The sequence below is a fragment of the Lathamus discolor genome, chromosome 2 (genome assembly GCF_037157495.1).
Source record: "Lathamus discolor isolate bLatDis1 chromosome 2, bLatDis1.hap1, whole genome shotgun sequence".
Taxonomy (NCBI): Eukaryota; Metazoa; Chordata; class Aves; order Psittaciformes; family Psittacidae; genus Lathamus; species Lathamus discolor.
This window is the reverse complement of record NC_088885.1, coordinates 108,257,082-108,269,609: the sequence shown is the minus strand read 5'-3', so window position 1 is coordinate 108,269,609 and position 12,528 is coordinate 108,257,082. Positions and strand designations below refer to the sequence as shown.

Sequence of the window (12,528 nt, the reverse complement as noted above, 5' to 3'; positions counted from 1 at the left end):
CTGCTAGACCATGAAATTAGTTCTTTCTTGTTCATGCAAAGCTTTTTCCACACACTGAGGAATCTACATCGCTGTGTTTGTTGTTTTGGGGGTTGTTATTTCTTTTAACATTACACTAGCTTTTTTTCCTGAAGTCACCTTTAATCCTGGGAATAATTTTCACCCAAACCTGAAGTAAATACAAACCACAGCTACTAAATACTTCAGTGTCTTGTCAGCTTTGCTTACATGCAGCCTAAGACACAGTATTAGCTTAGATCAATGTGACAGTAGTACTGGCAGTGTGCTTGGCATGTCAAAGACTAGGGACCTTAGTCATTTGTCATTCATATGCCCTAGTATCAACAAGACAGAATATTTCTAGTCTTTCTAACATTGGGTCTAAAGCAGCCTTTTTCCACCCCTCCCACCTTTTACTATGACTACCTCCATAGATGCTCACCCTGCACTTCTTTCCTATAACCTGTTTTCAACCTGAGGCAACAGTCTTCCTCGTAAATGGAAATCTTGTCTGTGTTTAATCCAAATTAAATCTGCATGCTTAAATGTGCAGCTTTAGGCTTCACACTGAATCATTTATTATAATAAATAGAAAGTTATGACCCAAGTGTGTATTAGCTCTTTCCTGATTCTGAATTTATATTTAGACTTTGCAAAGCCTAAGAGATCTGAGCTTGAGAAGAATTTTAAAGGTTTGGTGATCCCAGTCACTTTTGTACAGTGACTCAGTATCACAACCAAACAAAATGTTACTACTTCTTTTCCCATGTAAACATAAAGGACCCCTTGAGGCAGCTGGCTTCTTGTGATCATAAATTAAGTATTACAGTAAGAAGGTGCACTACAAAGGAACTCTGAAATGTATTTTTCACTTAGTTCATTTAAGCTTGTTATTCACCAGCCATATGTAAAAACAAAATTTATTTCACTTTTTTTCATTAGTGCATTCAATATGAATGCATTATCTTAATATTATGAATTGCAGCTGCCTTAGATGAAGTTAAATTTCTATTTAAAATAAGTGAAATTTTTACATTAATGAACAAAAGCTATTTCAAGTAGAAGAGTTTTCAGCACTTCAGAACTACCAGCACTCCGGTTTTACAAGGACATGTTTTTTTAGACATGGAAGAAAAATGTTTTCACTCCAGCAGGCACAAAGCCATTACCCAGGCACATAAGATCTCTATCACTGCCAGATCTTCTTGGGTAGAAGGAAGCACAGTTCCTCCAGGTTAAAAGGAACTGAAAGGATTTGCAACTGAGAAGCACTGAAGGCATGCAAAACTTGATCATTCCCTTATCTCTACTGATGAGATTTTGCAATCTCTGATTTAAATAGTTAATTGGAAAATAACTTCGGTAGGGTTTGTTTTGGGTTTGGGTTTTGGTTTTTTTCAGTTATAACCAGCTGTTCAGTATGCTGCAGAACACATTCTACTTTTTGCAAAAAAACCATATCCTGCCACTTTTTTCCTAGGTATTTTAGTCCAAGCAATAAAGTAAAACTCTAAATCACAATGCCTTCTTACATCTGCTGGTCTCCAGGCACACAGGTTAACAAATGTACAGGGCACATACTGCAACTCTTTTAAAAATATGAATAGCAAGTCATCTGTTGCACATTTTCTGTGTTTCAAACCCTCACCACATTCAAACCCTCATTTTATTGTTTTTACAGTAAATGCCTTCATGAAAACCAAAGGCATTTGTGTCACACAGGATAAATCCTGGAAAAAGTGTGATTTTAAGGACACAAAAATAAAAAGGGGAAAATAACAATTAATATTGCAAACTTCTTAAAAAGTTCTCTTCTGTACTGCCATCAATGCTTGATAACTCAGCCAGCCACATGGAATTTTAATCAAGTGTCCTGAAAGCATTTTGCCTTTGGCCTGAAAACAAGAATGATGCATTTCAACCCACAGGGCAATTTTTATAGAAAATTCTAAAAACCTGAAGACCACAACTGAGTGTTCAAGCAGTTCCATTTAAAATTCAGCAATGCTACACTGACGCTAAAAAAAGTTGCAAAGCATATTTTAGATCCTACCCTGAAACACATAGTTTTGCTGATTACTGTGGGAAATGCAGTGATCATATAGGTAGGGCTGCAGGTTGGGCACCTTGTTTCTTGTTGTCCTTAAGAATAGAAAAGCTGAGGAAGACTGCTCAAGTTAGAGAGCGATTGTATCATCAGTTGGTGCTATGTGGTACACAGTACTTCTTTGGGACAAATATCCTGACATCTTCCATGCCACTGCACCACTGAGAAGCCCCTTCTTGCCCTCTTTTCCTATCAATACAGCAGGATTTTCAGCTTACCAGAGATACCCAAACTTGGATTTATCCGTTGCCACTATTAGCTATGGCAGCACAGCAACAGCAGATCCTTATACCAAGAGCTCACAGTAAAAAGCCTGAGCAACTTCACATGTCCCTGGAGCTAAAGATCAGTGTGGCAATCTCTGACCCAAATTAAGATACACACTGAACACAGCTGTCCACTAGCAGTCATGCTTTGTACCTACTGCTTCATTGCTGCCTTCACACCATATACTATCACTCATCACATTGGAAAGATCTATTCTCCCTTATTCATCATACAATTAATCTTGAAGTTCCCTGCCCTGCTACATACATCCCCTTCTCATTATTTGCAAAAAGCAGCCTCCTCCACCTCATAGAAAACCTGTGCTGTACTCTGTAGAATCATTTCTTCAGTTAGAAAAGTCCCCATTACAGTATTATCAAAAATGCAAGGAACTAAGCTGTCCCTTGTGTAACCACTCAAGTAAAGAGTGGTCATCCATTTGACTCTAGTATTAGCATCTGCTGGAATCCTTTAGCTATCATAAACTTGCTCTGTACAATGCTGGCAAACACACTCTAAACCTTCTTCAAGGAAGCTAAATTGGGATAAGGCTTGCAATGCCTTATTCCTTTAAGTTTTAGCTTAAAATTCAGCTTACTTCCAAAGACCATTTCAGTAACAAGCTCACATTCTTACATTAGCAAAAAAAATTATGGCTCCTAAAATTCTGATCAACTTTTAGACAGATTAATCATTAATATCCAAAATAACCCTAAAAAATACCCAGGGTTGGTTGGTTTTGTTAGGTTGGGTTGTTTTGGTTTTGTTTGGGGTTTTTTTAAGTTAGCTTTGCTTTCTATTTGTAAAAATGTTTTTCTTAGTTCTGCAAATGAGAAATATTACCCCATAAAAGCAAATTGGATTAGTCGAGCAATTAAATAAGGCCCTTGCCAAACCAATGCATTAGTTAGCAACTACTGAAGGAATAAATGAACAATTGTGAGTAGATAAATTTAAATTTACAGCAGTTCTCCCAAAGTGAGTGGAGTTTATTTGAGCCTTCATTTTCCCATCCAAATTTTTATCTCTTCAGAATATTTTAAAGGGTGCTTTCTAGTAGAAGTAATTGAGTACATATTTTAGAGGCTTTTCAAGTTAGAGTAAATAAAAGGAATCCTAAAAATTTCAACAGCATGCATTTCACAACCCTAATTTAACCAGGGTTTACATAGATCCTGACTATTCAAAGGAATTTCACTTCAAGCTTCTGTTAACTAGCCCTTCTCAGCCAATAAAATAGAAACAATCTAATCATCAGAGGCATTAGCACACACTTATAAGCCTATCTTGCTGTCCCCCTCTTACAACAGTACAAGATAAGACACAAAAGGCAGCACTGCAAAGGCAAGTGAAATAAATCAATGGTGTGGCATGGAGAATAACAAAACACGTATTAGCTATTCATGCATTTGAATGAGAAATTGGCTCTATGTTTGTAAGAGAAAACTAGACAAGAAAACACACTGGACTTCCTTATGCAGTTCTATTAGTAGCAAAGCACCTTCAGGAGCTGGTTTTCTCACTTCTGTAAAGCAACAACCAGAAATGGGGAGGGCATAATTTGATTAATAGGTTTTTCAAGCACAAGCCTGCCGCTGGTGCTAGACTCAAATGGATTCAATAACTGCCTAGATACACCCTGATGGATCTGGAACAGCCCTGAGAAGTCAGCAGTGACTGGCCAGGAGGAGCACTAGGTGCAACCAGGCTCCCCAGCTTGACATCCTCCCAGGCATCCAGCCTGCCCACAACCACTTGCCATGGCTGCAGAGCTCATTCTGCTGGCACCCATGGATATAAAGTGAGGGGGACAACCTAGACCCTCCTCCAGGCCTCCCTGGAAGGGCAGCACCCAGCCAAAATCAAACTGCACTGGAAGCACCAGTCACTACTAGGTTTTCTTCTCTTTGTCACACACAAGCATTTCTTTACATGCTTCTATGATCAGATGAGTTTTGTGACAGAAGGCAAAATGCCAGTTGTGCTTTCAGAAAACTGAATAAGCTATCAATACGAACCTAAGCAAGCACCAGTCTGCATTTATGTTCAGTGGTTGAATTCCAAGGTTTATTATGACTTGTGCCACTGATTTGTGAAGAGCTAGTAATTTGCTATTGAAAACTTCTGCTTCATCAGATCCACAAGGAAATAAAATCCGGTGATCAAATCAAAGCTATAGAAATTGTTTTTGTGAACTGTCCTCTCAAGTCTTTCAGCAAATAAAAGCTTATAGGTATATGATAAAAGAAGCAATGGACATGGACCTATCTTTATGGTCATTTTGGAACAAAATAGCAGTAAAAAGATTCCACTTTGGGAAGACCATTTCTTAAACAGCTTTTTAACCTTTATTCTCATGCGGGAGTTAAGAGAGTTGGCTGGATCTCAGTGCACAATAAGTGAGTTCACAGAAAGGAATTACATTCTGTTTCCAAAACAACTTTCAAATCTGAAACTTCAACCTAAAAGAATTGGTTAGGGAATATCTCTGGTGGAGTTGGTACTGTATTAAATGACAGTTTAGAAAAAAATCATCAAAAGCTAACAAGTTAAAGATGATAAAACAGAAAGAATTGCTGAAGGCTGAAATCTACTCTGCCTACACAAAGCAGCAGTGGGATCTTCATGGCCTTGCCTGGTAGGAAAAGACCAGAAAAGACAAGAAGAAACAACTCAGTGCATCAATCCCCACTAACTGGTGCTTTAAACAGCCTGCAAGGTTGGACCATTTGTGGAAAGGGCACAGCAGGTGAGACTGTCTGCCATGTATTCCACACCCTTCCAACAGCCTTCTGAGCTCACATGCTCACAGCAATTTTCCAGGGAGATCTTAAAATAAAATAAAATAAAATAAAATAAAATAAAATAAAATAAAATAAAATAAAATAAAATAAAATAAAATAAAATAAAATAAAATAAAATAAAATAAAATAATCACGTTTTGGGGTAAAACCAAAGAATCCTATAAACCCATTTTGCTCTGCTGGAAACACAAGGGAAAACTAAGGAACGGTCACTGCTGTTTCACAATCAGCAGGGGAAATCTAAATTATGTGCATCTACCTGTCTTTGTAATGAGGATACTGAAGGTTTACACTTTGAAAGTATTTTTAGTCTTACACTTCTATGCTTTCTAATTTTTAGAGTGTTATTTTTAGGTACTGTACCCACAAAATAAGTCCTCTAGTTTTCCTGTAAAACTGTGATGTATACAGCTTTTAATACTCAAAAAAATGGGTATAAAATAATTACATCTCAGGAAAAAAGCAGGTTTTTTTCCCCTGTAAAAAGCAGAATGACTGACAAATCATTAAAGCCCTTAAATATCAGAAGTAACTAAGAAAAAAGGAGCGCAGCTACACCTAATCTTTTCCTCTGACCCACAAGCAGATGAAGCAGCTGCCTCAAATGTCGAAGTCAGAGAGAGCTGTACCTATATCCTAGTTTGCAGAGGCAGTTAAACAGCCTCCGAGATATCATTCAAGTACCTAAAAGCATATATAAATGGGAAGTTTGATTGATGTGCATATAAGGTTTATGCCAATTAACAAATCACAATTCCTGCAAGCTGACCCAACCAATCTCATCTTGCAAAACTTCTCCGATGCACCATTCCTCCATTTGGTCAGAAAAGGATACCTGAAGGACAGAAAAAATATATCTAGGAGAAGGCAGCAAACCCCACTTGAAGATCCTGTGTGAGACTGCTGTAAATACCAACAACTGATCAACACACACTGATAGTCCTGAATTTCCAGAGATGCATTCTCTAGGCCCTCAGGGAATGGAGAAAATATTTATGACAGACAATTTTTTATTTTTATCTTAATCTTCAGTCTACTTAGAATGCTTTCATGGGATTTTTCTGTCACATACCTTTGTACCCTGAGAAAAGAAGAAAGTCTGTGGCTTGCTGATGCTTTCTCCTACCCCAGTTAGCGAAGTGTGCACTTAGTTGAGATCCATTACCCTTTACATTACTCTTTTTACACTAGAGATTCCTTTTAATATGATTGAGCTCCATTTCTATTTAATAAAAGTTTGAAAATATATTTGTGCTGCTTTCTATGAATATAGGGAACCTTATCATTTTAATGCAATGGTACCCCCAAATTCATCATTCCTGGGGATGTGCAACGTGGCCTTGGAGGTGACTTCATAGACAGCTCATCTAAAATTGATTTCTGTAGAGTACTATGTAGAATGAAGTCCACTACACAAAGGCTTCAACATCTAAAATGCATCAGAGAAAACATAAGCTCCAGAATTACATCTCTTCTTCTACAAAGTTTTGCTGTGATGTGCAAACAGAGCACAGAGGCAGATGCTGCAGCTACATGCTCCCAGATCCAGCCAGTAGCAAAGCTGAACATGTATTCCCAGCAGGCACACACATAATGCAACACATGCATGTATATACATATGCCCAGCCACAAAGATAAGCAAAGACAAAACATAAACACACAAATGCAACCATCAACAAGTCTCATCCTGTTCACTGCTCCCACTGATCAGGTTGGAGGAAAGCAGAAAACATATATTCATGTAAAGATATATATGCAATGCGGATTCCTTCAGTAGCCTGACTTGGACTCTCAGTCTGGCCAGTAGCTGCCCCTTCTTAGTATGCTAGGGGTCTCTCCCGTTGCTGATATCTGCACATGTAAGCCCCTGATGCCTGTAGCCCCACTCCAGCCACTGATTCATAGACTTCCTCACACACAGCACCATCACCTCATCACAGCCAACACACCAAAACACACTCACTACAGATCCCTCTAGTTACTGGCCAATATGTTCAGTCTGCCTTGCAGCTGGCCCTGGATCTTCTCATCTCCAGTTGTCTGAGGCAGATACAAACATGCAGATGGGTCTCTTGGTTGGCTCCTAGATCCCATGGTCTAGCCAGCAGTTGCCTTGGATCTAATGTTCCCTCCAGTAGCTCATTTCTGTAGGCTCACTACTAGGTTGCCCCACCTTGCTCCTCTGTGCTCCTTTGTGTGTGTGGATATGGAACTTATCAAATAATCTAACAGGTTAAATAGAGCGTGGACAGTTAATAAATATCTTGTGGTTCTACTACTTAACCCGCATGAAGACACAAGGGGTGTGTAGGTTCTCTGTATCTGAGGTTTCTGACAGAAGGAAAAAGTGAGAACTTAACCCAAGTATATCATTCTGCCCAATTTTGCAAAAAATAAAAGGTTTTGGCTTACCACAATGTTAAGTGATTCTGCCTCAGACTCCCATCATATTTTTAGCTCCTGCCTCACACTGCAGTTACAAACAGCAGAGCCTTGAAGTTTCCTACAAGTCTCAAGGTACTTCATGTTTCTGCTGCAGATTTCATGAAGAAAATGGTATTTAAGACTGATGGAAACAAGCTCTATTCAGGCCATTAGCATACGCAAACCTGCAATACCATAAAGTACCTGTGGCATATTTTTTTCATCTCATACAAAAAACATTTAGGAATGCAAAATCCAGCTCATTTTGAAAGTGGAAGAAGACTTTTCTTCAGAGTTTTATGGCCATCCAAATACACTCTGGAAGTCTGACTTCTGGTTTTGGAAGTGTCAGAGGAAACCATATCAATGTACAGAACATCTTTGACTGTAGAAGGCTGTAGCAAGACAACCAAGATCTACCTGCCTAGGCACATCACCTCTGAGGAACTAATTCGCCATCCTCCATTAGGTCTTTCTCCACCAGGTGGGATGCACAGTCATCCTGCTGAGTGGTGCCAGGCTTGAGTGACCCAGTAAACATACAGCAGACACGGGTACAATAAAAAAAGTTCTTATCCTGAATTCAGACATCTGATTGATTACTGCTTGCAGCGAGTAAACAAAAGAAAGTAGGGCCTGCAATTGGATTCTCCTTCCACCCTTTCAGTGCCCTTATGATCCAACTACAGCATCAGTTTTTTTCCTTGCCCATTCTCTGCACACATTAAACTTGCATTCTTGGCTGCACAGTAGCTCAGTTTGGAGGGATTTCATACACGCTTCCTCCTCCCCTTCATTACCTGTTATACCAACTTGGGCGTATATTCAGAAATTGGAGATGTGGGTTCAAACTATCTCAAACTAAGGAGATTAACCTGAATCTCCCACTTCCTGGGCAAGCGCTCCAACAATCTGATTTACATGCAAACCATATCACTTGTTTCATCAAAAAAATGTGTCTGCTGACTATAATGTCATTATTTGTGTATTAGTCATAGCCTAAGCATACTTAAACTACCAAACCAGATTCTGTAAGCAAGGTAGGTTTAAAACCCAAATGATGAGAAGTATGAGAAATACATGTGTCCAGCTCTGTCCAGATGACACCCGAGACATCTTCCTGGGGCCATTCAATCCCCTCAGCATCAGCACTTAAAGACTATTGTTTCCAAACCTCCAGGCAGGAACAACTGGGCAGGCTACTACAGCATACCTGTTAACAAAAACAAGCTGAGATGAGTGCAGCTGAGGAAATGTTTAGTCTAACGCTACAGCCTTGAAAGTTACCCTTTCTACACATTTACAGTAGGATGTTTTTCTTAATTATAGAAAAATCACCCAACAGGGACAGAATCAAATTTATTGAAATATAGGCAATAGTGTGCAAAACCATTAACTGATTTCCCTTTCTACTTCGTAGGTCTGTGTAACTGCTACCTCCAGTATAATTAAGAATGCATTCCAGCAGAGCAAAGCTGCACATAAGCCTCTGAAATAGCTGTTTGCTTCTGAGGTTGTAAAATTACTCTCATCTAGATCCAAATCATAGTGATAAATGCTTCAGGAACAGTTACTCAGTAAGTGGAAACAAAAGACATAACTGAAAATACAAATTCAACTTTTCAACATGATAGGGCCACTTTAACAAAACACCTGCAATTAAAACACCAACTACATTTTACAGGTATGTAGATATTCATCTTTAGGCTGTAAGAACCAACTATTAATCTTCAGAGCCGTTCAGTGCAGTAACTACTATTCTGCAATACTCTCTGTTAGATTGGACTTCAGAACTTTCTAACAGACTCCTGCAACCATCGTACACTCGTTTCCTCATCTGCTGACTGGGCAAAAAATCCCAAGAAATGCTGGAAGTGCTATCAAGGTACTCTCCATGGTCATGCCAAAATGCCTTTCCCCAAAACTTCTCCAATGCTCTTACAATTGCTCTGAGAAATTTTTCCAGCCTCACCACAAACTGTATTTTCACATCACTACAATGCTTACAAGTTTGAGCTTCAGTTGTTTACTTTCTGTAGAAGCAACAGGGTTATTCTAATCTGCATTGCATTCTTCACATTGTTTTAGGATCAGTTATCTTGAATTCTGGTCTTTGTAAGGCAATTATCCACCAGCAGGGTTTGATACTCACTGCTTCCCTGGATGATCTGTGCTCTCATGCTGAGAAAGAAAAAATTCTATCAACCTAATCAAATGGGAATAATGGTCTCCTGACCTGATCTTTCAACTTCAAAAATGTAATTATGAACTTAAATAGCCCCAGGTTGGTGGCTTAGGAGCAATCAAAGATACTGGCATCTTCCATCACTAATATAAAAATATGCATTTTATCAAGATGCCTCTAACAATGTGACCTGCTACTTAAAAGCTGGAATATCAGCACTAAACTATTTGCGAAAGCTGCAGAAGATCACTAAATTTCTGCAAAAAAGGTATGGACTCTTCTTAATTGTCTTTGACAAGCTTTAAGAAAATTCTTACCTCTTAAAACTGTGTGCTAACATGCATATTCAAACATGAGTTAATAGTAAAAGATATTTTGGTGTGCATAATGGTACCTTCCAAAAAAAAACCAAAAAAAAAAAAAAACCACCAAAAGTAAGTTGTGCATCGTTTTGTCTGGCATTTCATTTGTTTCTAAGATTGAATTTTCATAACCGAGGTGTATGTATTTACCAGCTGAAATATACAGACTGTGCAAATTACTTGGGCTTGATTTCGTGTCCTTACCTGGATGATGACGGTTTGTACACACAATGATACTAATAAACATACTGCAGTGTGTAACCTTCCAGATGCTAATCTCCCACACTGTATCCATCTTGAACACCACGCTTCACCATAAAGAAGTCTAAGTCATGCATCTGCACAACATATGCCTTCCAACCATTTTCCACTCTTTTTTTTTTTTAATAGAGAACAAATGCAGCTGGGAAGTAGTGTGCAGGGAGTAGAGATCGGCAGAAATTCTGATGTTGACTCTAGCAGGAGCTGAATCAAGCCAAAGGTAAAAGCATCTGCTGCCTACCAGCGCTTCCTCTCCTAACCGAGCATACCGAAGTCAACTGTTACCCAGGAACAGGGAGCGAACTGCTGTTGCTCCCTGCCTTCAGCCTCGGTAAGAAAATACAGGCTACTGCACTCTGAACAAAGAGGATGCCTCCGATGAAGTTACTCGCAAACCAAGACCTCGCCGCGGAGCGCTCAGGCATCCCGGAGGCAATGCACCGCCCCGCCCCACGTGCAAAAGCAGAGAAAACTTTCCTGAATTATCGCCATCGCATCCTCACGCTATCCCTGCCTCACGCTTGCAAAGTGGTTTTGATCCTCTCACTCCTTCCATCAAAGCTTGATCTGGGTTACATTAGCGGCAGCGTGAGGTTTCCTTCGTGCCTGCCTGCCCTCTCCCTCCCCGGAGCGGGATCCCCGCGGCTGCGGCCCCGTCTCCCGCCAGGAGAGGGGCTGTGCTGGGGGGTCCGGCTGGCTGGGACGCGCTGCTGTGGGGAACAGGTCCTGCCGCCGGTTCCCCGCCGGGCCGCCCCTTCCCCGGGCTCCTGCTGCTCCGCAGCGGCCCTCGGCTCCCACAAAGGGAGTGGGCGGCCCCGGAGGCGGCAGGGCGCAGTGGTCCCCGCCGCCGAGGGAGAAGAAAGGGCTCCAGGAAGGGGGGGGAGGGCGGCTGCGAAGTGCGGAGATAGGGGGAGAGGAGGGATAAAAGAGGGGAAAGAGCGTGGCAGCGAGGCGGCCAGCACCGCAGGACCCAAGCCCGCCTCCTCTCGTGGGTCTCCCCTGGCCGCACAGTACAGCCGCCCGTACTGGCTCTACCCAGGACACGCCGCCAAAGCTCCCCCTGCCCCGCGGGGACGAAAGCCTGCCTCGGGACTGCAGGCAAACTCTGTACGCACGGCACGGCACTGCACTGCACTCCATTGCATTGCACTGCACCGCACTAAGTACCCCGAGAGCCGCGCACTCCCGCCCGCTCACCTCGGGGCTGGCCCTGCCCCGACACCCAGAGCAGTGAAGCCGCCGCCAGCACCGTCAGCAGCAGCCCGTCGCCGCTGCCCATCGTTACCGCTGCCGCCGGGAGGGACGCTGCCAGCCCCGCCGAGCGCGCCCGCCTTATAGCCTGCCCGCCCGCCCCGCCCCGCGTCCGCACCGCCGGGGCTCGGTCGCAGGCACACACCCCCCTCGCACACTTACGCTTGGGGACCTCAGTCACACGTGTCCGTTCCTGCAAAGCCGGCCGCGAAGCACCGGCGGCCCCGGCCGCGCGTTGCGCTTGGTGCGCAGCGCTCGGCGAGCCCCCACTCCAGTGTCTTAAAACGTTATGTAAAGGTGTAATTAGTGAACTGAGACTTGTAAGGAAAGGGAGAAGGGAAAGGTGAGTGTCCGAAATAACAAGGTAAAAGTGCGTGGGGGAGAAAGTGTTACTAAGCTAATTCAACACGCAGCTTTCCTGTGCGGTTGATATTTTCATGTGCTTTAAAAAAAAAAATCGGCTGCTGAGGCTTTCCTTGGGCATTCGTCATCCCCAACTTTGAAACTTCATGCCCGTGCTGATGTTTTTCGAGCTTCCACTCCACATAAACACAGCAAATCAGCCATGTCTGTAAATGAAACGAGTTCCCTCCTTGGAAGGTAAACTAAGAGATTGACTACTTTTGTCCTGCAGGAAGCCTTTCCACCTTTTTAATGCTCAGCTACCTCTTGAAACTAGCTTAAACTACAACAAATGGGTTGTAGAAATTCCTCAAGATAAAAACGTTTCTTTAATACCTCAGGAAAGTGCATCCCCATTGGGCTTTCCTGTTTCAAAGTTTGTCAGGTTGCAGAGCTCCTATCTACAATGCTCCTTAACGAATATTTCAAGTAGGTTGCAGCAAGGAACAGGGTTTTCCTGGGAAA

General features: G+C 41.9%; 1 protein-coding gene across 1 annotated transcript in view; it reads right to left on the bottom strand.

Moving 5' to 3' along the window:
• LAMA1 (laminin subunit alpha 1) overlaps positions 1–11,700 on the bottom strand; it is a 102,525-nt gene extending 90,825 nt beyond the window's left edge. The window contains exon 1 of the mRNA XM_065668024.1: positions 11,608–11,700. Within this exon, the coding sequence (XP_065524096.1) occupies positions 11,608–11,689 (82 nt within the window). The 5' untranslated portion in view covers positions 11,690–11,700. The remainder of the gene's footprint in view (positions 1–11,607) is intronic.
• Between the last annotated feature and the right edge of the window lie 828 nt (positions 11,701–12,528).